The sequence below is a fragment of the Dendrobates tinctorius genome, unplaced genomic scaffold (assembly GCF_039654945.1).
Source record: "Dendrobates tinctorius isolate UK_male_01 unplaced genomic scaffold, ASM3965494v1 ptg000172l, whole genome shotgun sequence".
NCBI lineage: Eukaryota > Metazoa > Chordata > Amphibia > Anura > Dendrobatidae > Dendrobates > Dendrobates tinctorius.
The window spans coordinates 863,658-890,828 of record NW_027361839.1 but is presented as its reverse complement, the minus strand read 5'-3'; the positions used below and the strand labels follow the sequence as shown (position 1 = coordinate 890,828).

At 46.5% G+C, this 27,171-nt stretch overlaps 1 protein-coding gene across 2 annotated transcripts in view; it reads right to left on the bottom strand.

Annotated features, from left to right (window-relative positions):
• SPAG17 (sperm associated antigen 17) overlaps positions 1-27,171 on the bottom strand; it is a 346,460-nt gene that overhangs the window by 67,305 nt on the left and 251,984 nt on the right. For both annotated transcript variants that reach the window (XM_073551016.1, XM_073551017.1), the window contains exons 4-9: positions 16,985-17,116; positions 15,530-15,704; positions 11,929-12,108; positions 10,436-10,620; positions 10,192-10,353; positions 9,979-10,078 (exon numbers count right to left, since the gene is read on the bottom strand). In XM_073551016.1, the coding sequence (XP_073407117.1) occupies positions 9,979-10,078; positions 10,192-10,353; positions 10,436-10,620; positions 11,929-12,108; positions 15,530-15,704; positions 16,985-17,116 (934 nt within the window). The remainder of the gene's footprint in view (positions 1-9,978; positions 10,079-10,191; positions 10,354-10,435; positions 10,621-11,928; positions 12,109-15,529; positions 15,705-16,984; positions 17,117-27,171) is intronic.

The following is a 27,171-nucleotide window of genomic DNA, read 5'->3' as shown; positions in this document are numbered from 1 at the left end:
GTATATAGAGACACAGGATTATATGGGAGTCTCTACCTGCCCTGTATATAGAGACATAGGATTATATGGGGGTCTCTATCTGCCCTGTATATAGAGACATAGGATTATATGGGGGTCTCTACCTGCCCTGTATATACAGACATAGGATTATATGGGGGTCTCCACCTGCCCTGTATATAGAGACATAAGATTATATGGGAGTCTCTACCTGCCCTGTATATAGCGACATTGCATTATATGGGGGTCTCTCCTGCCCTGTATATAAAGAGAGAGCATTATATGGGGGTCTCTACCTGCCCTGTATATACAGACATAGGATTATATGGGGGTCTCCACCTGCCCTGTATATAGAGACATAGGATTATATGGGGGTCTCTACCTGCCCTGTATATACAGACATAGGATTATATGGGGGTCTCTACCTGCCCTGTATATACAGACATAGGATTATATGGGGGTCTCTAGCTGCCCTGTATATAGAGACATAGGATTATATGGGGGTCTCTACCTGCCCTGTATATACAGACATAGGATTATATGGGGGTCTCTAGCTGCCCTGTATATAGAGACACAGGATTATATGGGGGTCTCTACCTGCCCTGTATATAGAGACACAGGATTATATGGGGGTCTCCATCTGCCCTGTATATAGAGACATAGGATTATATGGGGGTCTCTACCTGCACTGTATATAGAGACATAGGATTATATGGGGGTCTCTACCTGCACTGTATATAGAGACATAGGATTATATGGGGGTCTCTACCTGCCCTGTATATACAGACATAGGTTTATATGGGAGTCTCTACCTGCCCTGTATATAGAGACACAGGATTATATGGGGGTCTCTACCTGCCCTGTATATAGAGACACAGGATTATATGGGGGTCTCTAACTGCCCTGTATATAGAGACATAAGATTATATGGGGGTCTCTACCTGCCCTGTATATACAGACATAGGATTATATGGGAGTCTCTACCTGCCCTGTATATAGAGACACAGGATTATATGGGGGTCTCTACCTGCCCTGTATATAGAGACATAAGATTATATGGGAGTCTCTACCTGCCCTGTATATAGAGACACAGGATTATATGGGGGTCTCTACCTGCCCTGTATATAGAGACACAGGATTATATGGGGGTCTCTACCTGCCCTATATATAGAGACATAGGATTATATGGGGGTCTCTACCTGCCCTGTATATACAGACATAGGATTATATGGGGGTCTCTCCTGCCCTGTATATACAGACATAGGATTATATGGGGGTCTCTAGCTGCCCTGTATATAGAGACACAGGATTATATGGGGGTCTCTCCTGCCCTGTATATAAAGAGAGAGCATTATATGGGGGTCTCTACCTGCCCTGTATATAGCGACATTGCATTATATGGGGGTCTCTCCTGCCCTGTAAATAGAGACATAGGATTATATGGGGGTCTCTACCTGCCCTGTATATACAGACATAGGATTATATGGGGGTCTCCACCTGCCCTGTATATAGAGACACAGGATTATATGGGGGTCTCTATCTGCCCTGTATATAGAGACATAGGATTATATGGGGGTCTCTACCTGCCCTGTATATAGAGACATAGGATTATATGGGGGTCTCTACCTGCCCTGTATATACAGACATAGGTTTATATGGGGGTCTCTACCTGCCCTGTATATAGAGACACAGGATTATATGGGGGTCTCTACCTGCCCTGTATATAGAGACACAGGATTATATGGGGGTCTCTATCTGCCCTGTATATACAGACATAGGATTATATGGGGGTCTCTAGCTGCCCTGTATATAGAGACATAGGATTATATGGGGGTCTCTACCTGCCCTGTATATACAGACATAGGATTATATGGGGGTCTCTAGCTGCCCTGTATATAGAGACACAGGATTATATGGGGGTCTCTATCTGCCCTGTATATAGAGACATAGGATTATATGGGGGTCTCTACCTGCCCTGTATATAGAGACATAGGATTATATGGGGGTCTCTACCTGCCCTGTATATACAGACATAGGTTTATATGGGGGTCTCTACCTGCCCTGTATATAGAGACACAGGATTATATGGGGGTCTCTACCTGCCCTGTATATAGAGACACAGGATTATATGGGGGTCTCTATCTGCCCTGTATATACAGACATAGGATTATATGGGGGTCTCTACCTGCCCTGTATATAGAGACACAGGATTATATGGGGGTCTCCATCTGCCCTGTATATAAAGAGATAGCATTACATGGGGGTCTCTACCTGTCCTGTATATAGAGACATAGGATTATATGGGGGTCTCTACCTGCCCTGTATATACAGACATAGGATTATATGGGGGTCTCTATCTGCCCTGTATAAAGCGACATTGTATTATATGGGGGTCTCTCCTGCCCTGTATATAGAGACACAGGATTATATGGGGGTCTCCATCTGCCCTGTATATAGAGACATAGGATTATATGGGGGTCTCTACCTGCCCTGTATATAGAGACACAGGATTATATGGGGGTCTCTATCTGCCCTGTATATAGAGACATAGGATTATATGGGGGTCTCTACCTGCCCTGTATATAGAGACATAGGATTATATGGGGGTCTCCACCTGCCCTGCATATACAGACATAGGTTTATATGGGAGTCTCTACCTGCCCTGTATATAGCGACATTGCATTATATGGGGGTCTCTCCTGCCCTGTATATAAAGAGAGAGCATTATATGGGGGTCTCTACCTGCCCTGTAAATAGAGACATAGGATTATATGGGGGTCTCTACCTGCCCTGTATATACAGACATAGGATTATATGGGGGTCTCTATCTGCCCTGTATAAAGCGACATTGTATTATATGGGGGTCTCTCCTGCCCTGTATATAGAGACACAGGATTATATGGGGGTCTCCATCTGCCCTGTATATAAAGAGATAGCATTATATGGGGGTCTCTACCTGCCCTGTATATAGAGACACAGGATTATATGGGGGTCTCTACCTGCCCTGTATATAGAGACATAGGATTATATGGGGGTCTCTACCTGCCCTGTATATAGAGACATAGGATTATATGGGGGTCTCTACCTGCCCTGTATATAGACATAAGATTATATGGGGGTCTCTACCTGCCCTGTATATACAGACATAGGATTATATAAGGGTCTCTATCTGCCCTGTATATAAAGAGACATAGCATTATATAGGGATCTCTAGCTGCCCTGTATATAAAGAGACAGCATTATATGGGGGTCTCTACCTGCCCTGTATATAGAGGCATAGGATTATATGGGGGTCTCTACCTGCCCTGTATATAGAGACATAGGATTATATGGGGGTCTCCACCTGCCCTGTATATAGAGACATAAGATTATATGGGGGTCTCCACCTGCCCTGTATGTAGAGACATAGCATTATATAAGGGTCTCTATCTGCCCTGTATATAAAGAGACATAGCATTATATAGGGATCTCTAGCTGCCCTGTATATAAAGAGACAGCATTATATGGGGGTCTCTACCTGCCCTGTATATAGAGACATAGGATTATATGGGGGTCTCTACCTGCCCTGTATATAGAGACATAGGATTATATGGGTGTCTCTACCTGCCCTGTATATAGTGTGGTGTAGTAACCACTGAGTCCGCTAGGGGGCGCTGTGTGGATGTCCAAGGAGAAAGGATGAATGACAGAATACGGAATGGCCGTTATGTATCCCAAAGTGGGTGGCTTTGGGATGGAGACTTATGTGTTGTTCATCAATGATATTGCTGAGGTGTTGTTTCAATGTGTAAGGGAGAAGTCTCCAGGTAACTAGGGAGATGGGCAGGCCTGGTTACCTACATACCCACCCAGGGGGTGTGTTTAAGCACTGTTGGAAAGAGTGTGTAAATGCTTGAAGGACCTGTGATGAGGTCAGAGTCATGCGACCCGGTGGGTGTGGCTATGAACCATATAATGTGGCCAGGGTAGGTCACAGGTGGTGAATTCTGGGACCCGGTTGGTCTCGTGTGGAAGGTCCCGCTGAGATGGGGCTTCCTGCCTGGCAGCACATGTGGACGCTGTGAGTAATGGCTGCAAGTGCCTGAGAGTTCCCTGGAGGGAATGAATGTCTGCAGTATGGAGAAGCAGCCATGAGAGAACCCTGATGGGGTGAGATATAACTGTGAGGCTGAAAAGCCTGCGTATTGGACATTGCTAACAGAGTGAAGCTCTGTCATGGACGCTCTGCCGTTTATATATTGCTGGTCATGGTTTATGATGTTTAGAAACCGCATGGACTATACTGGTTTATGGAAAACCTGTGCCGGATCTGATTTTGTGGCTGCCAAGCGAGTGATCCCCTACTTAAATGACAGCGCTACCTCACATGTGGTGGAGAATTGCAAACAGCAATATTGTAGCCTTGTTGCTAGGGGCAACGGAAAAGGACTGCAAAGTTTCGGTTGCTAAGGGCAACGGTTTCCGAAGGCATATGTTAAAGTGCTGGCAAGGCTGAGCCAGGAAGGCTGATGGTTGGGGAAGCCACTGCCCGGCTGTGGTTCTGGAACCGTGGGGCGGCCTAGTGAGTAAGGAACTGTCCGGATCGGTGAGCGCAGTGCGGCCATTCCCCCAGGAGAAAGAGACTTATAGGATACCTCTGCGGTAGAGGGGTCCGAGAACCTGCGCGGCCAGCAGGTGACGGTCGTGAAAACCGTGTTGTACTGACCGGGGTCAGTGAGAAAGAGACTGGTGATTGCTATAGGGTGCCTCTGTGGAGAAGAGGTACCCGAGGACCTGTGTGGCCGACACAGGTAACGGACAGGTGTTCGTGTTGTACTGACCTGGGTCAGTGGGAAAGACTGTGTACCTGGAGGGTTCAGTGAGCAAGGTCCTGGAGGGTCAGTGTTGGGAGGTTCTAGGAGAAGAATCGGATCCCTGGAGCACGTGGTATGACCTTGGACCTGGTGAGGCGTGAGTGTTGGGCAGTCTCAGGGGGAGACGGATGTCCTGAATAGCACCCGCCGAGCCCCCGGACCTGGTGAGGCCGGTGTGTTGGGAAACCCTGGGAAGAGGGTCGGCTCCCTGAATAGCACCCGGTGCGCCCTGTGTGTTGGACGGTCTCAGGCGGAGACGGTACGTCCTGAAGAGCACAGAGAAAGGACACGTGAGTTTTTGTGTGGTGTGTTTTTTTTCTTCTTTTCTCAACTCAGCCTGCGGTGGCTCAGTGGGAGTCAAGAAGGTGACAAGCGGCTTGCTGTAACTCGGCGGGGTTACGAAGGGGACAAGCGGCTTCCTGTAACTCGGCGGCGTTACGAAGAGGACACCAGCCGCTGTGCGTGTATGAACAGTAGCCAGTGGTGTCTGTGATCAGTGACAGCAGGAGCTGTGGTGGTGCCAGCAAGGACTTGTGTGGTATCGTTAAAAGAGACATAAACTGTACTGTGTGAACTGTGGTCTGAGAAGACCGGTATAACGGACATGGGGAAATCCCGAAAGGGGGCAGTGGCCCAAATCAGGGTGGTAGCCCAAAAGGGGGTGGAGCCGCAGAAGGGGGCAGTGACCCAAATTGGGGTGGTAACCCAAAAAGAAGTGGCATCCCAGAGGGGGGCGGTGACCCAAATTGGGGTGGTTCAGGAAATGGCAGCACTGGTTGCCTCAGTGGGTATGTCTGGGGAACCGCAGTGTCTGTATGAGTTTTGAGGAGTGTGGCATGTATTTTCCAGATAATGACGGGCCACAGGTGTGTACCGTGATGCTGCACCGGGAAGGAGTCTCTGGTAGACTGGACTCAGAGAGTCAGGTGACTCTGACAGGAACTCCTCTCATTTTGTCTCTGACCGAGAAGAACGCCAGGGTTCGCTGTAAACATGGGGTCACGGTGAACTATGCAGTAGACCGAGTAATGTTCGAGGGGACCAAAGGTGGTGCGTGCCAAGGGGGCGGGATACCACGTGACTTAGTCTATGCCTTGGAGAGGGGCCGGGACTTTGTGTTGTTTGATGATGTATGGTCGAATGAGGGAGACGTTTCTACTGTTGGATTAACAGACGTTAAGACGGTGATGCCTCCTAAAGTGGACATGTCTGATGTAGAAGTGACTGGAAGAAAAAGTACATCTGCCCAACTGACGGACCTGACGTCTCGTGATAAGACATGGTGGGCTGGGAGATGAGGTGACTGGAGTGGACACACAGTCAGAGGGTAACTGGAGGGTTAACTCAGATGATCGGCGTGACTCAGACTCTAGGGGAGACTGTGGCTCTGAGAGAGAAAGGGAGCACAGACTGGATGAGCTAGAGAAAGAAGTCTTCGAGCTCAAAGGTCACCTGGCATCGTGGCAAGGTCTGAATAAGTCCCTCAGAGAAGAGGTGGGAGTACTAACAGAAACTGTAAGAGGTCTTCTGCGGGAGAAGAAGTGGGACGAAGACTTACAGCGGCCAGGCCTGAGTGAGGAACAGTGTGAAGACAAAAAGAAACTGAAAAGTATGGAAGCCGAGATGATTCGCTTGCAGACGGAGCTTGCTGCTGCAGAGTGTGCTGAAAGACAAGCACAGCAGGAAAGAGATGAACTGGCAGATGTGATTGCCAACAACAGAGGTGAAGGTGCTCTGGCTTTGGAAGAAAAGAGGCGGAAGAAGAAGTGGAGGAAGAACACGGCAATGTTGAATTAGCCAATGACAAGCTGAGAAAGGCCACACTTCAGGTTGACCAGATGGATGCTGATCTGAAGACAGAGCGTAGTAAGGCTCAGAAGAATGAGAGTGCCCGTCAGCAATTAGTTCGCCAGAATAAGGAGTTAGAAGCAAAGGTTGCACTACTGGAGGAACAGCTTGATGCAGAAATTAAAGTGCGACAATCTGCTAGCAAACAAGTACGTTGTACGGAGAAAAAACTGAAGGTTGTACTAAGGAAAATGGATGATGAAAAGCGTAATTCTGAGCAGTACAAAGGCCTGGCGGAGGGAAATGATGAAACAGCTGAAGTGCCAGGTGGAAGAAGCAGAGAAAGTGGCTCAACGTGCCAATACGTGGCACCGTAGATTACAGTGTGAACTGGAGGCTGCTACAGAGACAGCAGATGCAAAGAACTGTGAGATTAATTCGCTGAAAAGTAAACTTAGATGTGGTGGGGTACCATTTGTTACTAGACGCTTAGAGAAAGGATGGTTACTAACCAGTGTCTGACGACGCAGACAGACCGTGACTGGAGGGTCAAAGCCAATGACCGATATTCCAACCGCTGGAGGCGGGGGAGGTCTAACGTAGGAACGAGGCCATATGACAGATGGAGACGGTTCTCTCGACCTGTGGGGCAAGGTGTAGTGAGTGCCCGGTCGTGAGACCCTGGTGTAATGTTGTGTGTTCAACTCCACAAGTTTGAACAGAGGGGGGAGGTATGTGGTGTAGAAACCACTGAGTCCACTAGGGGGCGCTGTGTGGATGTCCCAGAAGAAAGGATGAATGGCAGAATACGGAATGGCCGTTATGTATCTCAAAGTGGGTGGCTTTGGGATGGAGACTTATGTGTTGTTCAGCAATGATATTGCTGAGGTGTTGTTTAAAGCACTGTTGGAAAGAGTGTGTAAATGCTTGAAGGACCTGTGATGAGGTCAGAGTCATGTGACCCGGTGGGCGTGGCTATGAACCACATAATGTGGCCAGGGTAGGTCACAGGTGGTGAATGCTTGGACCCAGTTGGTCCAGTGTGGAAGGTCCCGCTGAGATGGGGCTTCCTGCCTGACAGCACGTGTGTATGCTGTGAGTAATGGCTGCAATTGCCTGAGAGTTCCCTGGAGGGAATGAATGTCTGCAGTGTGGAGAAGCAGCCATGAGAGAACCCTGATGGGGTGAGATATAACTGTGAGGCTGAAAAGCCTGCGTATTGGACATTGCTAACAGAGTGAAGCTCTGTCATGGACGCTCTGCCGTTTATATATTGCTGGTCATGGTTTATGATGTTTAGAAACCGCATGGACTATACTGGTTTATGGAAAACCTGTGCCGGATCTGATTTTGTGGCTGCCAAGTGAGTGATCCCCTACTTAAATGACAGCGCTACCTCACAATAGCGACATTGCATTATATGGGGGTCTCTCCTGCCCTGTATATAGAGATATAGCATTATATGGGGGTCTCTCCTGCCCTGTATATAGAGATATAGCATTATATGGGGGTCTCTCCTGCCCTGTATATAGAGATATAGCATTATATGGGGGTCTCTCCTGCCCTGTATACAGAGAAATAGGATTATATGGGGGTCTCTACCTCCCGTGTATATAGCGACATTGCATTATATGGGGGTCTCTCCTGCCCTGTATATAGAGATATAGCATTAGATGGGGGTCTCTCCTGCCCTGTATATAGCGACATTGCATTATATGGGGGTCTCTCCTGCCCTGTATATAGAGATATAGCATTATATGGGGGTCTCTCCTGCCCTGTATATAGAGATATAGCATTATATGGGGGTCTCTCCTGCCCTGTATATAGAGATATAGCATTATATGGGGGTCTCTCCTGCCCTGTATATAGAGAAATAGGATTATATGGGGGTCTCTACCTCCCGTGTATATAGCGACATTGCATTATATGGGGGTCTCTCCTGCCCTGTATATAGAGATATAGCATTAGATGGGGGTCTCTCCTGCCCTGTATATAGCGACATTGCATTATATGGGGGTCTCTCCTGCCCTGTATATAGAGATATAGCATTATATGGGGGTCTCTCCTGCCCTGTATATAGAGATATAGCATTATATGGGGGTCTCTCCTGCCCTGTATATAGAGATATAGCATTATATGGGGGTCTCTCCTGCCCTGTATATAGAGAAATAGGATTATATGGGGGTCTCTACCTGCCCTGTATATAGCGACATTGCATTATATGGGGGTCTCTCCTGCCCTGTATATAGAGATATAGCATTATATGGGGGTCTCTCCTGCCCTGTATATAGCGGCATTGCATTATATGGGGGTCTCTCCTACCCTGTATATAGAGATATAGCATTATATGGGGGTCTCTCCTGCCCTGTATATAGAGATATAGCATTATATGGGGGTCTCTCCTGCCCTATATATAGCGACATTGCATTATATGGGGGTCTCTCCTGCCCTGTATATAGAGATATAGCATTATATGGGGGTCTCTCCTGCCCTGTATATAGCGACATTGCATTATATGGGGGTCTCTCCTGCCCTGTATATAGAGATATAGCATTATATAGGGGTTTCTCCTGCCCTGTATATAGCGACATTGCATTATATGGGGGTCTCTCCTGCCCTGTATATAGCGACATTGCATTATATGGGGGTCTCTCCTGCCCTGTATATAGAGATATAGCATTATATAGGGGTCTCTCCTGCCCTGTATATAGCAACATTGCATTATATGGGGGTCTCTCCTGCCCTGTATATAGAGATATAGCATTATATGGGGGTCTCTCCTGCCCTGTATATAGAGAAATAGGATTATATCGGGGTCTCTACCTGCCCTGTATATAGCGACATTGCATTATATGGGGGTCTCTCCTGCCCTGTATACAGAGATATAGCATTATATGGGGGTCTCTCCTGCCCTGTATATAGAGATATAGCATTATATGGGGTGTCTCTCCTGCCCTGTATATAGAGATATAGCATTATATGGGGGTCTCTACCTGCAGGTATGTCTTGTGGCCCTATAACACTTCCAGTATGACGATGTCTTCACCTCTTTCTAGTTTCCCTTTCTGTAGATGCAGGCTGCAGTATAAAGCATGGAGGATTACATGTATTCTGTTTTTGTTGCGTCTTCTATGACTGCTGCTGACGTGTGATACTTACGGTGAGGAGATCGCACGTTTACACATGTACATATAGACCTGACCCCGGACACAACCTCCATACTTTACACTGCAGGCTGAATCCAGGGAAGAGGTAATCAGCGCATATAAGAAGATGTTTCGTGCTTACGGTTAGGGTGGGCGATAGTTCGGTGGGACGTCACGTGCCGTACGGTACGTACCAGGGGGGGTTGGAGGTGGCAGCGAGACCGTCAGATTGACCTCGTCCCCTGGACCCTTCCTTTTGCCGGTGGGAGATGGCGGCACGAGAGCAGCTGGTGCCTGAGGGAACAAGGCAGCCATTACTCTCCGCCTGGCTGAGCCATACTCCGGGGGTCACATACTTTCAGCAGTGCCGCAGGTGACGAGGGATCAGGGCGACTCGGACCTCTCACCTCTGCCGCTGCGGGGGGTCTCTCCTGGCTCCGCTCCTTGCCCACCTGCGGGACGTGGATGACCTCCATGCTGGCCAGGTAATGCCGGTGCTGTCTCCTCCAGTCCAGACAGTCGTACATGAGACAGGCGACGCTCTCAAACACATCGGTGGCATAAGACAGCTGCGGGCAACACGGGCAGTACATGAAATACCGCAGCGGTAAGACGGCACATGTGACACTCGCTACCCCCATCATCACTGACCCGCATGTCGGCGCGGCTCCAGTCGGCCGGGTGGCTGCTCTCTCTCACCAGGTGCTGCAGTCGGGCCACCTGGCGCAGGGACGAGCTGCCGCTTCTTCTGGACTCCAGGACGGGTTCTAGATATTTCCAGAAAGTTTGCAGGGATTTCTGCAGCGTTTCCTTCCTCTGCTTCTCGGCTTCTATCACTGAGATCAAGAGAGTCAGTATGACTGCCAGCCAGGACTACTACCCCCCCACATCCTAGAACAGGCCGCACACGATGTATCCCCGCCCAAAGGAGACGCTCTGACATTTTCTACTTTTATCTAAGACCTCTGCTTACTGGAGGTGAATGGAGCATCACGTCCGAGTCTCTCGCTCTCTCCTATCAGTCAACAGCACCGTGTGACGCAGCAGAGTCCATTCACTGACAGCAAGCAGAAGCCAGGTCAGCAGGAGGCAAAGGGTGTGGCCACAAGATTGGGCGTGGCCACAATGCATTGAGAGTGACAATGACAAAGTGGGTGTGGCCACAATGTATTGGTTTTGAACTTTGTGGAGCGAAAGTGACCAAAAAAGAATGGCTGTGACTACAATAGAGTAGGTGTGGCCACAACAGAGTCGGTGTGGCCACAATACATTGTGTATTTCAATGAGAGTGGGTGTGGTCACAATATAGTGGGTGTGGTTATATTAGTGGGAGTGACCACATTAGTGGATGTACCACAATAGTGGATGTGACCATGGTAGAGTGGGAGTGGCCACAATAGAGCGGGTGTGACAAATTGCGGGTGACCATGGTAAATTGGGTGACAACAACCGAGTGGGTGTGTCCAAATTGGATTGAGTGCATGTGGACTGTATTTTTTTAAAAAAATAAAAGGGTTGTCCACTAAACTAAACCTATTTTAAATTAAGTAGTCTCCCGCTATTGAGTTGCTGTACTCTCATTTCTTCTTCTGCTTAGCTGCGCGCAGCCTCCACATCAGAGGCCATTGGCTGTAGGGCTCATGTAGCATAATGTCAGGTGAGCCCTGGGAGACCCGATGCCGACATGGATGTACGGGACTGGTCCGGGAGTGGGGGGTATTTGCTATTTTTATGAAGGGTACTACTTCATTTTATAAGGGGCTCTCCAGGGGGTGGACACCCTGTAATAAAGTTCTTGTTCAGCAGTGAAAGAAAATTATAACTTCTCATAAAATTATAAAACGTTGCATTCTCCCCAGCGCTCCCTGGTCTTGTCTGCCCACATGGCAGCTAAAGATGATCAATGGTTGGCTGCAGCGATCATGTGACCAGACGGCACCCAGACGTGACCAGTGCAGCCATCAGTGATTGACCACAGGAGCAGCCGCAGGGGCAGAGACTGGCGGGGGGCTCAGCGAGGAAATTATGGAAACGTGCATTACACCAAGACTGAGCTATCAGAGGAATAAAGGAGAACTCTGGAGTCACAGCACACAGTGTCACCTGCCGAGCACCGCAGGGCGGGAGACAACATCAGCACGTACCGTCTGCAGCAGCACCGGACTCCTCCAAGTCAGAAGGCGGCAAAGCTGTGTAATTCTGAGACGAGACCCTGATAACACTGGACACGGTGACACCGAGATCAGCCAAGAGAGCCACGACCTGCGGGTGATACACTCCGACTACGATGATGTAGTGATGGGTGCCGTCATCAGGCTCATCATCTGCCAACACATCAACGACGAGGTCACCAAAGCCTGACAGCAATCAGAGGTACTGACCAACTACTGTACAAGGGTCAGTGTCTACTGGAGAAGTGCCACACATTCCCAACACTGGCCTCATACACATTCCTGTACACAGGGCAGTCTTATAATAGTTATATTCTTGTACATAGGGGCAGTATTATAGTAGTTATATTCTGGTATATAGGGCAGTATTATAGTAGTTATATTCTTGTACATAGGAGCAGTATTATAGTAGTTATATTCTTGTACATAGTGGCAGTATTATAGTAGTTATATTCTTGTACATAGGGGCAGTATTATAGTAGTTATATTCTTGTACATAGGGGGCAGTATTATAGTAGTTATATTCTTGTACATAGGGGGCAGTATTATAGTAGTTATATTTTTGTACATAGGGGCAGTATTATAGTAGTTATATTCTTGTACATAGTGGCAGTATTATAGTAGTTATATTCTTGTACATAGGGGGCAGTATTATAGTAGTTATATTCTTGTACATAGGGGGCAGTATTATAGTAGTTATATTTTTGTACATAGGGGCAGTATTATAGTAGTTATATTCTTGTACATAGTGGCAGTATTATAGTAGTTATATTCTTGTACATTGGGGCAGTATTATAGTAGTTATATTCTTGTACATAGGGGGCAGTATTATAGTAGTTATATTCTTGTACATAGGGGGCAGTATTATAGTAGTTATATTCTTGTACATAGGGGGCAGTATTATAGTAGTTATATTTTTGTACATAGGGGCAGTATTATAGTAGTTATATTCTTGTACATAGGGGGCAGTATTATAGTAGTTATATTTTTGTACATAGGGGCAGTATTATAGTAGTTATATTTTTGTACATAGGGGCAGTATTATAGTAGTTATATTCTTGTACATAGGGGCAGTATTATAGTAGTTACATTCTTGTACATAGGGGCAGTATTATAGTAGTTATATTCTTGTACATAGGAGCAGTATTATAGTAGTTATATTCTTGTACATAGGGGGGCAGTATTATAGTAGTTATATTCTTGTACATAGGGGACAGTGTTATAGTAGTTATATTCTTGTACATAGGAGCAGTATTATAGTAGTTATATTCTTGTACATAGGGGCAGTATTATAGTAGTCATATTCTTGTACATAGGAGCAGTATTATAGTAGTTATATTCTTGTACATAGGAGCAGTATTATAGTAGTTATATTCTTGTACATAGGAGCAGTATTATAGTAGTTATATTCTTGTACATAGGAGCAGTATTATAGTAGTTATATTCTTGTACATAGGGGCAGTATTATAGTAGTCATATTCTTGTACATAGGAGCAGTATTATAGTAGTTATATTCTTGTACATAGGAGCAGTATTATAGTAGTTATATTCTTGTACATAGGAGCAGTATTATAGTAGTTATATTCTTGCACATAGGAGCAGTATTATAGTAGTTATATTCTTGCACATAGGGGCAGTATTATAGTAGTTATATTCTTGTACATAGGAGCAGTATTATAGTAGTTATATTCTTGTACATAGGAGCAGTATTATAGTAGTTATATTCTTGTACATAGGGGCAGTATTATAGTAGTCATATTCTTGTACATAGGAGCAGTATTATAGTAGTTATATTCTTGTACATAGGAGCAGTATTATAGTAGTTATATTCTTGTACATAGGAGCAGTATTATAGTAGTTATATTCTTGTACATAGGAAGCAGTATTATAGTAGTCATATTCTTGTACATAGGAGCAGTATTATAGTAGTTATATTCTTGTATATAGGAGCAGTATTATAGTAGTTATATTCTTGTACATAGGAGCAGTATTATAGTAGTTATATTCTTGTACATAGGGGCAGTATTATAGTAGTTATATTCTTGTACATAGGAGCAGTATTATAGTAGTTATATTCTTGTACATAGGAGCAGTATTATAGTAGTTATATTCTTGCACATAGGAGCAGTATTATAGTATTTATATTCTTGCACATAGGGGCAGTATTATAGTAGTTATATTCTTGTACATAGGAGCAGTATTATAGTAGTTATATTCTTGTACATAGGAGCAGTATTATAGTAGTTATATTCTTGTACATAGGGGCAGTATTATAGTAGTCATATTCTTGTACATAGGAGCAGTATTATAGTAGTTATATTCTTGTACATAGGAGCAGTATTATAGTAGTTATATTCTTGTACATAGGAGCAGTATTATAGTAGTTATATTCTTGTACATAGGGACAGTATTATAGTAGTCATATTCTTGTACATAGGAGCAGTATTATAGTAGTTATATTCTTGTACATAGGAGCAGTATTATAGTAGTTATATTCTTGTACATAGGGGCAGTATTATAGTAGGTATATTCTTGTACATAGGGACAGTATTATAGTAGTTATATTCTTGTACATAGGAAGCAGTATTATAGTAGTCATATTCTTGTACATAGGAGCAGTATTATAGTAGTTATATTCTTGTACATAGGAGCAGTATTATAGTAGTTATATTCTTGTACATAGGAGCAGTATTATAGTAGTTATATTCTTGTACATAGGGGCAGTATTATAGTAGTTATATTCTTGTACATAGGAGCAGTATTATAGTAGTTATATTCTTGTACATAGGAGCAGTATTATAGTAGTTATATTCTTGTACATAGGGGCAGTATTATAGTAGGTATATTCTTGTACATAGGGACAGTATTATAGTAGTTATATTCTTGTACATAGGAGCAGTATTATAGTAGTTATATTCTTGTACATAGGGGCAGTATTATAGTAGTTATATTCTTGTACATAGGGGCAGTATTATAGTAGGTATATTCTTGTACATAGGGACAGTATTATAGTAGTTATATTCTTGTACATAGGAAGCAGTATTATAGTAGTCATATTCTTGTACATAGGAGCAGTATTATAGTAGTTATATTCTTGTACATAGGGGCAGTATTATAGTAGTCATATTCTTGTACATAGGAGCAGTATTATAGTAGTTATATTCTTGTACATAGGAGCAGTATTATAGTAGTTATATTCTTGTACATAGGGGCAGTATTATAGTAGGTATATTCTTGTACATAGGGACAGTATTATAGTAGTTATATTCTTGTACATAGGAAGCAGTATTATAGTAGTCATATTCTTGTACATAGGAGCAGTATTATAGTAGTTATATTCTTGTATATAGGAGCAGTATTATAGTAGTTATATTCTTGTACATAGGAGCAGTATTATAGTAGTTATATTCTTGTACATAGGGGCAGTATTATAGTAGTTATATTCTTGTACATAGGAGCAGTATTATAGTAGTTATATTCTTGCACATAGGGTGCATTTATTAAGAATTATTGCAGCTTATTACATGACTTTCTTGCGCTATGTAACATCATTATCATGGGACGGATTTCTTACCTATGTACATGTTGGTGTCGTCCTCTTCCCCCCGGCGTTTCAGCGCGGTGTCTTTCTTGACATCAGGTGCAGCCTCAGGCAGTTTTTTCCCTTTGGCCTTTGCAGATCCTCTTGCGCTTAACACTTTACCCTTTGGGCTTTTTATTGCCTTTTGTTTCCCTCTGTCTTCTGGCAGCTAAAGATGTAGAACGAATACAAAACAGATGACGACGTATCCCGTATCGATCCTCCATGCTCGTGTTGCTCCTGGCTATGGCTCCTATGTCCTATTGTCTCTCTGGTGTCTGCTAGCTTAGGTCTGTCCATTATCGAGGCATCAATGGCCCCTATGATCACCACAGAATGAGCCACCAAAATGCTGGACTCCTCACGAAGCTTGGCCGCCAGCAAGAGGGGGGATTCTATCAGTCTGGACAGATATAACGGGTTGTACTGGTTCCTGCTGATGTAGGGGAATGAATTGAAACGTCCCCTTTAATGAGTTCTAATATAAATATATTGTAAATATTGTATAGATATGATTATGCTCTGGTACTGCTACACTGTTGTGTATTACCGCCGTTCTCATTAGTACTGCCACATTATATGTGTAACCATGTTGTACATATTGTGTTGTATTATGTTCTACATGTAAATGCATAGGTTAGGGTAAGCTGGTGCATCCTTCGGGTTCAATAGTGAAGAGCAATATTAGTATAGAGTTTATAGATATGGTTGAGTGTAGTTCTGTTGTCGGCCACTAGAAGGGGATGTACTAACGGGTATTGCTAGGTATAGCTATAGGAAGTTCACATTGGGTTAACTGTAAGAGGAGCTGCTATGGGATAAGCAAGTGTAGGAGATAGGAACAGTTCAGAAGGGCGAGCATGCCCGAAGTGTCCAGAAGGGCTCTAAGCCCAGGACACCATAGCAGCTACGGAATGTTTTGAAGAAAAGCACGGGCACAGTCAGATGGGTGCTGGATAAGACCGGAGCACGCAGGAAATTGCAGTTTATGACAGCAGCAGAAACAGGAAGGAATACGTGGTCCAAAAGTCGTGCAGGGCGCAGCGTATTCACCATGTGGCAGATCTTAAATAGGGCTGAAGCCTGCAAATCTGGGGCGAAACGGATGAACGGGATCCCCTATGTCCTGAGGTCATACAGGAGTGATGCTGTGGTACTGCCAAGGGCGCTACTACCCCAGAATGTGCGTGAGGACAAAGAAAGCAGGAAAGGGAAAGTGCAGGAGGAATGTGGTGCGGACTGTAATGTCAAGGATGTGTCCGGGACGGTTGTAGAGAAAAGTAAAAATCATTTGGTTGGCATCTGAACCGGTATCTGTGTCCATTCTTTCCACCCTGTGCACAGAAGCTGAGTGTGCAGGAGCTGGGTCGCACCGCAGTGAAACTGCATTGCTGAGGACACAATGCGGCGGAACATAAGAGTAACCTCTCGGCCTCTCCAGGGCCTCACCTTCTTCTCAGCCTCCCTCCGCAGTATATCCTTCTGTTTAATGGTCAGGAACTGGAATTTGAGCAGTTTCGCCACCAGTAATGGAGGTAAGGTCTCCCCGGAGTCCAGGAGGGTCTTGGCCGCTTCTGTCACCTGTGGGGCAGAAATGGAAATGTTCTGAAAGTCACAGAGGAGAGCAGAGGTCTGTAATATCATCAGAGGACAGGAGCCCCCCATCTAGAGAAATGGAGACCAGGACTGAACATCAAGGGTTAATCTCCAGTCACCTCCAGAGCTGCACTCACTATTCTCCTGTTACATTATGTGTTATCCTCCAGTCACCTCCAGAGCTACAATCACTATTCTGCTGTTACATCATGTCTTATCCTCCAGTCACATCCAGAGCTGCACTCACTATTCTGCTGTTACATCGTGTCTTATCCTCCAGTCACCTCCAGAGCTGAAGTCACTATTCTGCTGTTACATCATGTCTTATCCTCCAGTCACCTCCAGAGCTGCTTTCGCTATTCTGCTGTTACACGTCTAATCCTCCAGAGCTGCACTCACTTTTCTGTTGTTACATTATGTGTTATCCTCTAGTCACCTCCAGAGCTGCAGTCACTATTCTGCTGTTACATCATGTCTTATCCTCCAGTCACCTCCAGAGCTGCAGTCACTATTCTGCTGTTACAAGGTGTCTTATCCTCCAGTCACCTCCAGAGCTGCAGTCACTATTCTGCTTGTCAGGAGCCCCGCACTGCACTTGCTCACTGAGCCAGTGCGGGTGTCCTGAGTACAAAGACAGTGCTCAAAGATACCTGTGGAGCGGGCAGCAGTGGTGACGATGCGTGCTTCAGAGTATCAGGACCTGAAGCACGTGACTGCTGGGGGCGTGGCCTAAGCTCCACAGAGCTAGGAGCTGCAGGGAAACTCCTAGAAAGGTAACTACAGGACAATGTTACCAAGGGGCATAGACAGAGACAGAAACCAGATGAAGCCGGGTCAAAGCACGAGATAGCAATACAGTACCAAAGGTTTAGACAGAATGAATAGTCAGGACATAGTAATAGGTCAGAAAACCAGAACGGGCAATAGACAGTACAATAGGGACAAACTGTAACAGAGTAACGATAGCCAAGCCAGGAGGTCAGAACCGGAGAAGACAATAGTACCAAAGCGAGAGACGGAGTACAGAGTGAGGGAACAGGCCGGGTCATACACGAGAAGCAAACAAGCAACGCAGAATACACGCACACCAGGGGTCAGACACACCAGAACAACAGTATAGCTGACAGAGAACCCTGGTAAAGAGTGAGTATAAATACCCCTCCCAGATCCAGAAAGAGGCCACGAACACTTAACCCTGTGAGTGCAGGGCAAGAACTCTGTTCAAACTATGACAGTACCCCCCTCTTAACGGGGGGCCACTGGACCCCCAGGCTTGTCTGGCTATCTGGTGTGGAAAGCCCGCACCAGACGATCGGCATGCACAGAACTGGCCGGAACCCATGACCGATCCTCCAGAGAGTACCCCTTCCAGTGTAACAGATACTGGAGTCTCCGGCGCACCCACCGGGAGTCAACAATGCACCCTACTTCATACTCCAGCTGCCCCTCTACCAGCACTGGCGGAGCATTTGATGAGGGATCCTCTCTAACCGTCCCCACAGGCTTTAACAGGGACCTGTGGAAGACATCAGAAATTTTAAAGGAGGTGGGCAGCTGCAGCAGGTAGGCTACTGGGTTAACAACCTCCACAACTTTGTATGGGCCAATAAACTTGGGGGCCAGCTTTATAGATGGTATCTTAAGCTTGATATTGCGGGTGGATAGCCACACCTTCTCCCCTACTGCAAATGCTGGACCTGGCCCCCTCCTCCTGTCAGCAAACCGCTTATAGTTTTCCTGGGCCTTGGAAATATTCCTCTGAACCTCCCTCCAAAGAATTCTAAGACGTTGTGTCACATCCTCAGCACCAGGACAACCTGATTCCATGCGGAAAAACTCTCCAAAATGTGGGTTAAACCTATAGTTGACCTGAAAGGGAGATTTCCCAGTAGATTGACTCACACGACCGTTGAATGCAAACTCTGCCATGGGCAATACCTCACACCAGTCCTCCTGCCTGGAAGAGGCCAAGCATCGCAGAATCTGCTCCGATTGGTTCGTGCGCTCCGTCTGTCCATTAGACTCTGGGTGGTAAGCAGAGGAGAAGGACAACGAAATCCCCAGCTTTTTGCAAAAAGCCCTCCAGAACGTGGCTACAAACTGTACCCCTCTGTCTGACACCACATTCATAGGCACTCCATGCAACCGAATTATATGCTGCATAAATAAACGGGCCAGGGTTTCAGCAGATGGTAACGCGGGGAGAGGTACAAAGTGAGCTTGTTTTGAAAACCTATCCACCACCACCCATATCACCGTGCAGGGCCGGTTTTAGACAAAGTGGGGCCCTAGGCAAAAGTTTAAAGTGGGGCCCCAAATGCTAACATTGTAAAATCACACATTTAGGTTACATTACATGAGCAGGATGCGGATACAGGTGGCAGAGAGGCCTGTGCTGGCACTGTGGCCCCCATATTCAGGGGCCTTATATCAGCCAATGGGTCTGCCACTATTAGCATTACACAGGAGCATTGCTAGGGTCAGAAAAGATTGGGGGTCCCAAGCCCCAAGACAAAGAGCTGTCCCCCAACCCCCTCTTATTTTTTTTTTTTTTAACACTGCAGATAACACAGCAGAGCTCCCAACTGTCCTGGATCCAGTGGGACAGTCCCGATTTTGACACTCCCACCTGCGGGATTGTAGTTTTCACTGCAAATCAGCCACCACGCCCACCCGTCATTTCAGAAGGGACTGTGTACCGATCGCCATACAATTCCCACTATGCACAGCACACTCCAGAACAGAAGCCCTCCCCGGCTCACGTGACCAGTCACATGACTGTGACCTCATCCTATGTAACACCAGAGAGAGCAGTAATAACTCTCTGAGAACAGACAATGTAGTAGATGTCACCTGCAGTCCTATGTAACACCACAGATAGTCTTACTCTGAAACGCTATGGCTATATTCACATGCATTTTTTCAGTAGCCAAAACCTGTTCTATTGGCAGTAAAAATGTTGCGTTCAAAACACCTGTTTTTCAGCTTGTTTCTGGTGTTCTTTACACTTTTTTCAGCTTTTTTTAATGCCACGTTCACACGTTGAGTATTCGGTCAGTATTTCACATCAGTATGTGCAAGTCAAAACCAGGAGGGTGAGAAATCCAGAAGTGCTGACGTGTTCCTACTATACGTTTCCTCTGATTGTTCCACTGCTGTTTCTGCATTACAAATCCTGATGTGAAATCCTGACCAAATACTGAACGTGTGAATGAGACCTAATAGTTTAATTCACCAAAACCACTTTAAAAAGCGAAAAATGCCGTTGCAATATCTGCAGCTTTCTTTTTTTATTCTTTCATTGCTTTCTACGGGTGAAAACACACTGAAAGAAGCGACACGCTGCAGATTTAAAAAGCGCTACAGTTCTGAAATTCAGTCAGAAAAAAAAACAAGCGCATGCAGGAGATTTCAGAAATCTCATATGTTTTGCTGGTACTTTAAAAAGTCGCTCTTGGCCATGTTCATAGGCAGAATTTCTGCAGCTTTTTCTTCTGCAAATAAGAAGTTTACAGCATTTTACAGCACAAGCAAAGACTGAGATTTTCAGGAATCTCCCTCACACCCTTTTATTTTCTCCTGACTGAATTTCACGACTGCAGTGTTTATAAATCCGCAGCGTGTCACTTCTTTCAGCAATTTTTTTCACTCGTAGAAAGCAATGAAAACGTTTTAGAAAAGCTGCAAATGTCGCAACGCTGTTTTTCGCTGCGTTTTTGGTGAATAAAACTAACTTTATTAAACATGAACTGTAGACAAAATAAATACTATACAAAAAAAAACAGCAAAACCTCTAAGGGTATGTGTGTCCGCAATCAGTAAACTCTAGATGCGGCGTACATCCACAGCATCCAACCCGCAGTGGCCAGATGTTACAGCATAGTGGATGGGATTTCTAGAAATTCCATGTCCACTATGCGTGCACATACGCCTGCACCTCACCTGCAGAGACAGACATGCAGCGCTTCTTTCCAGACCCCAGCATGTCAATTTATCTTGCATAGATGTGAGTCTCCGCAAGTGAAATCTCACCCATACAATGTATTGGACGCGGTGATTCCGTACGGTTCAATGAACACATGCGAAATCACCTGCGTAAGGTGGTAGCACTTTAGACGGAGCACATGTCCGCTGCGTCCAAAGTGCTGCCATTTTCGGATCGTCTGCACATACCCTAAAAAATAGGCGTTTTGAAAGCAGTGTTTTTACTGCCAAGAGAGCCGGCTTTGGCTGCAAAAAAAATGCACCAAAAACGCTGATTCCTATGCACACCTGTACTGTATATGTGTATGGTTTACCATTATTTCACATGAGAATTCATTTATTGCTATGTCATAAATCCCGATTCAGCAGACTATATCCCTGTCTTGTGTCATCCAGACAGTAGTGACAGGAGGTCGCCCTGTCACATTACAAGCAGGGATTAGTGACTGCGGTCAGAGCTGATGCTGATCGCTGCTGTATGTAACTGTGAATCCTGATCCTGCAGCAATCAGCACAGAGCTCCGGACCACAGTGAGTGGACTGCACTCTGACCTGTTATTGCTGCTCTTACCAGGTTCTGTGGCTTCACTTAGGCATATCCATTCTCAGGACAGTGCTAGGAGCAGCCATGATCAGGACTCAGGAGGAGACAGAGCTTCAGGCATTGTCCTGCACTGTCACTGTGCTGTAATCGGACCCTCCCCCTCACTCTCAACTTTTAATCTGACTGCAGGGAGAAAGAGACAGGGGGGCTCAAGGGGCTTTGCGAGAGACGCTCCAAGACTTCAGAGCAATGCACAGCATTGTTCACTGCTGTACACCCTCTGGGCACTTCATAAATAGACTGCAGATGCAGGGGGCCCCCTTTGTAGGTGGGGGCCCCAGGCATCTGCCTGGTCTGCCTGGTCCAAACACCACACGTGTTGCCCCTGGAAGGAGGAAGATTTGTGATAAAATCCATGGACAAATGTGTCCATGGTCTATCCGGAATTGGCAAAGGCACCAATTCCCCAGCCGGCCGGACGGACCTGAGAACTTTTAGAACGAGCGCACACCCCAAATGCAGTCAAACTTTTTAATATCTGTTACCATAGAAGGTCACCAGAAATCCCTCGCAATTGCCCCCCGGGTAGCTGCAATCCCAGGATGAGCACTCAACACAGAATCGTGAAATTCCTGCACAAGTCCGAGACGGAAACGTTCCGGTACAAACAATTTACCCGGGGGTTTACCACCAGGAGCCCGAGCCTGGGCCTCCAAAATCCCCCTCTGTAACTCAGATGAGATTTTGGCCACCACTACTCCTGGCTGAAGAATGGAGGAGGGAGGTTCTGGAGGGGACAACGAATCAAAGCTTCAGGATAAGGCATCAGCCTTGATGTTTTTAGATCCCGGGCGGAATGTGATGGTAAACTGAAATCGAGAAAAAAAAAGCGCCCACCAAGCCTGTCTGGGGGTCAATCTCTTGGCGGACTCGATATAGGCCACATTTTTGTGATCAGTGATGACTGTAATGGGATGAACAGCCCCCTGCAGGAAATGCCTCCATTCTTCAAAAGCCAACTTTACCGCCAACAACTCTCTATTGCCGACATCGTAATTTCTCTCGGCAGAGGAAAATTTTTAAGAGAAGAAGGCGCAAGGCCTCAGATTAGTAAGGGTAGGAGGGCCCTGAGACAAAACTGCCCCCACCCCTACTTCCGAGGCGTCAACCTCCACGACAAAAGGTCTTGACAGGTCGGGTGGTACCAATACAGGGGCTGAAGAAAAGCACTTTTTTAATGTCATGAAAGAATTTTTTGCAGCTACAGACCAATTTTTTACATCAGCACCCTTGAGAGTGAGGTCCGTTAGAGGCTTTACCACCTGCGAGAAGCCCTTTATAAATTTCCTTTAAAAGTTGGTAAAGCCCAAAAATCGCTGCAACCCTTTCAAGTCATGAGGCTGCACCCACTCCGTAACAGCCTGGACCTTCTTAGGATCCATGCGGAACCCCTCCCCTGACACAATCAACCCCAGAAAGGATACTTCTTGAATGAAAAATGAGCATTTTTCCAACTTGGCATATAAATGATTATCCCTCAGTCTCATGAGAACCATCCACAATTGGTGCAAGTGAGATTGACTGTCCACCGAGTACACCAGAATGTCATCCAAATAGATAACCACTAAACGACCAATTAAATCAGAGAAAATTGCATTAATAAAATTCTGAAAAACAGCAGGAGCGTTGGTGAGACCAAAGGGCATAACCAAGTTTTCGAACAGCCCTTCAGTCGTCAGGAATGCTGTTTTCCATTCGTCCCCTTCCCGGACTCTTATAAGGTTATATGCCCCACGTAAATCCAGTTTAGAGAACCACTTGGCCCCGGTGAGTTGGTTACATAGATCAGGAATTAGGGGGAGAGGGTATGTATTTTTCACAGAAATTTTGTTTAATTCCCGAAAGTCGAGGCACGGCCGCAAATCACCATCTTTTTTCTTAACAAAAAAGAAGCCCGCTGCCACAGGTGAAACAGAAGGCCTAATATGCCCTTTGCGGAGACTCTCGGTAATGTATTCCTTCATGGCTAGACGTTCAGGCCCGGACAAATTGAACAGGCGAGCCTTGGGTAACTTGGCTCCAGGGACTAGATTAATGGCACAATCAAAGGGTCTATGTGGTGGTAGCGCCTCAGCCTCACTTTCAGAAAATACGTCTTCAAAATCTTTCAGGTACTCCGGAATACCTTCCAGATCGACAGATGACACTGACACAGATTTTACTGGGGTGACAAGAGTTGTCAAGTTACAACATAGACCGTTAGCCATACAACCCCACTGAATGATCTCCCCTGTGACCCAGTCAATAGTAGGATTGTGACGTTGAAGCCAAGGCATACCCAGTATCAGTCCAGCCGGCAGATTATTTAGAACAAAACCTTAATTTTTCCACATGAGTGGAACCCACTTTCAGAGAAAAGGTATCAGTCATGAAACAAATTCCCTCCTGGGTGATAGGAGAAGAATCAATTGCCACGATTTTAACAGGATCTTTTAACCTGACTGTCCCTATCTTATGAAAAGTCACAACTTTGGCATCGATCAGATTAACAGAAGAACCACAGTCAACAAAGGCGGTAGTCCCAACCGGGCCGCCAGTAAGTTCCAGTTCCACCGGAAGCAGAATTTTATTAAGTGAGGAAAAGGTTACCTGGGAGTCTGGGCAACCTCCTCGATTGTTACCCAGACTCAGTCGTTTTCCTGACGGCTTCACTGAAGAAGGGCAAGAAGGACAGTTCCTTCTCCAATGTCCAGCGGATCCACAGTAAAAGCACAATTGGTTGTTTCTTCGGTGTCTCCTCTCTTTTTCCTCCAATGACGTGGCACCAACCTCCATGGGCTCAGGACTAGATGCAGAGTCTCTCAGATTGGAGAATAAAGGGGTCTCCTGCAGCATGACCCCTCTTGTCCACAGCCTACGGTCCATGCGGACAGTCTGGATCATGGTGTCCTCCAAAGCATCCGGTGGAGGATGAAGGGCTAGGGCATTTTTCAAACGTTCAGACAGGCCTCTACATAACAAACCCCGGAGGGCAGCATCATCCCAGGAGACCTCCTCTGCCCAGCGTCTGAACTCAGAGCAGAACCATTCAGCAGAGTGCCTCCCCTGTGTCACACTCATCACCATATCCTCTGCCAGACGCACTCTATCAGGCTCATCATAAATGTGCCCCAGAGCCTCAAAGAACAAATTCACAGACATACGTTCAGGAGCAGAGGAAGAGAGAGAGAAAGCCCATGCCTGTGGAGCCTCCCAAAGTAGGGAAATGACGACCCCCACTCTCTGGAACTCATCCCCGGAGGAGCGGGGCCTCAGAGAAAAAAAAAGCTTGCATCCTTCTCTGAAAGACCTGAACTCCCTTTTATCCCCTGAGAAAAGGTCTGGCAATTTGACCGGAGATTCGGAGAACGCTAATGACACATCTCTATCCCCAGCACTAGGAGCCCCTGCAGCGACAGCCCCCTGCACAGTAACCACCAACTGTTGCTGGGTCTGGGCCATCGTGCGCTGTTCCACATTAAGTTTGTGGAACATTTGGGTCAGGTGCTTGACCTGATCAGCCAAAGCTTGTATGGGATCCATGAGGATAACACCTTTTTTTTTTCTTCAGAGGAAAAAAAAATAAAAAATAAATGGTCAGCTATAATGTCAGGAGCCCCGCACTGCACTTGCTCACTGAGCCAGTGCGGGTGTCCTGAGTACAAAGACAGTGCTCAAAGATACCTGTGGAGCGGGCAGCAGCGGTGACGATTGTTATGCCGCGCTCACAAGGAGGCGGGGCTTCGGCCCCGACGTCACTCCCTCCGGTACGGCGGTCCCTCAGGGGTCCCCGTCGGGTGCGCACGCGCAACTCTCGTCCCCGGGTCTCCTCCTCCATGCCACGTTTGCGCTTGCGCGCTCCTGTCAGTGCTGTATAGGGCTCGGTCCTCTCTATGGTATTGGAGGACCTGACCCGGAACCACTAGTGGTCATGTGCTTTCTGGCTAGGTCCTGACCCGGAACCAGTAGTAGTCATGTGCTATATCAGACGACCTCCCCCTAGGGGAGGTGCCTGATTATTGTTGTGCTTCCTGGCTGGGTCAGCTGTGTCCCAGCCTGGCTGTGCGCTGTTCTCAGGTCCTCTGCTCTGTCTGCTATTCTGTGGTGCTCCTAGCACTTGCTCTGAACCCTTGTTTCTTCATGCTCCGCCGTGCCTCCTGGCATTCACTCTATTCCTGTGTTCTGTTACTTGCTACATGCCTTATGTGCCCACGTGTACCCGTCTAGCACTACCCTGTACTCAGCGCACTCCCGTGTACTCTCCTGTGTTCCCTAGTATCCTGCACCCTCCAGTCACACAGTCTCGTATCTCCTGTGAGCCGGCCGCCTGGTGCCAGCAGTCGTGGTATCGTATCCCCTGGGGCTTGCTCCTGACACTCCCTGTATAGGGGGTGGTCCTCACTAGGCTAGCTCGCCCTGGGAGGGTTGGTGCCGCGACCCAGAGGGTCCACTCCAGGAGTCGCTAACACTCTAACAACGATGCGTGCTTCAGAGTATCAGGACCTGAAGCACGTGACTGCTGGGGGCGTGGCCTAAGCTCCACAGAGCTAGGAGCTGCAGGGAAACTCCTAGAAAGGTAACTACAGGACAATGTTACCAAGGGGCATAGACAGAGACAGAAACCAGATGAAGCCGGGTCAAAGCACGAGATAGCAATACAGTACCAAAGGGTTAGACAGAAAGGATAGTCAGGACGAAGCAATAGATCAGAAAACCAGAACGGGCAATAGACGGTACAATAGGGGTAACCTGTAACGGAGTAACGATAGCCAAGCCAGGAGGTCAGAACCGGAGAAGACAATAGTACCAAAACGAGAGACAGAGAACTGAGTGAGGGAACAGGCCAGGTCATACACGGGAAGCAAACAAGCAATGCAGTATCCACGCACACCAGGAGTCAGACACACCAGAACAACAGTATAGCTGACAGAGAACCCTGATAAAGAGTGAGTATAAATACCCCTCCCAGATCCAGAAAGAGGCCAAGAACACTTAACCCTGTGAGTGCAGGGCAAGAACCCTGTTCAAACCATGACACTGCTGTTACATGGTGTCTTATCCTCCAGTCACCTCCAGAGCTGCAGTCACTATTCTGCTGTTACATCATGTCTTATCCTCCAGACCTGCACTCACTATTCTGCTGTTACATCATGTCTTATCCTCCAGTCACTTCCAGAGCTGCAGTCACTATGCTGCTGTTACATCATGTCTTATCCTCCAGTCACCTCCAGAGCTGCACTCACTATTCTGCTGTTACATCATGTCTTATCCTCCAGACCTGCACTCACTATTCTGCTGTTACATCATGTCTTATCCTCCAGTCACTTCCAGAGCTGCACTCACTATTCTGCTGTTACATCATGTCTTATCCTCCAGACCTGCACTCACTATTCTGCTGTTACATCATGTCTTATCCTCCAGTCACCTCCAGAGCTGCACTCACTATTCTGCTGTTACATCATGTCTTATCCTC